Consider the following 363-nt stretch of genomic DNA (forward strand, 5'->3'; position numbering starts at 1 on the left):
CCTGAATCCCTTCCCGCCTGTCTTCCCCACCGCAGGCCTGATGTCCTGTTCCTGCACGGCCAGGCATTCACCTCCAAGACGTGGGAGGCCTTGGGCACGCTGGCGCTGCTCGCCGGAGAAGGCTATCGCGTGGTCGCAATAGATCTGCCCGGTAGGACCATGGCACTGTGCTTAAGTTGATCCCTCTGGGCAGCTCCAGTCCCTCACCTCAGCCACCGCTGGCCTCTGGACCTCTTTAAGGAGGGCTCTGGACCTCTTTCAGGCAGCTAGCGGTGGTCCCTGGGGCAGTGTGCCTGGGATTTGGCTTTCTCCCGGAACATTGACCTCTGTGGCCACCCAAACCCTTTGGTTGGGGCTGGGTTG

At 62.0% G+C, this 363-nt stretch overlaps 1 protein-coding gene across 1 annotated transcript in view; it reads left to right on the forward strand.

Moving 5' to 3' along the window:
• ABHD14A (abhydrolase domain containing 14A) overlaps positions 1-363 on the forward strand; it is a gene marked incomplete at its 3' end in the record, with an annotated part of 3,650 nt that overhangs the window by 1,592 nt on the left and 1,695 nt on the right. The window contains exon 2 of the mRNA XM_009891271.1: positions 36-151. Within this exon, the coding sequence (XP_009889573.1) occupies positions 36-151 (116 nt within the window). The remainder of the gene's footprint in view (positions 1-35; positions 152-363) is intronic.

The sequence above is a fragment of the Charadrius vociferus genome, unplaced genomic scaffold (assembly GCF_000708025.1).
Source record: "Charadrius vociferus isolate BGI_N301 unplaced genomic scaffold, ASM70802v2 scaffold758, whole genome shotgun sequence".
In the NCBI taxonomy this organism is placed as follows: domain Eukaryota; kingdom Metazoa; phylum Chordata; class Aves; order Charadriiformes; family Charadriidae; genus Charadrius; species Charadrius vociferus.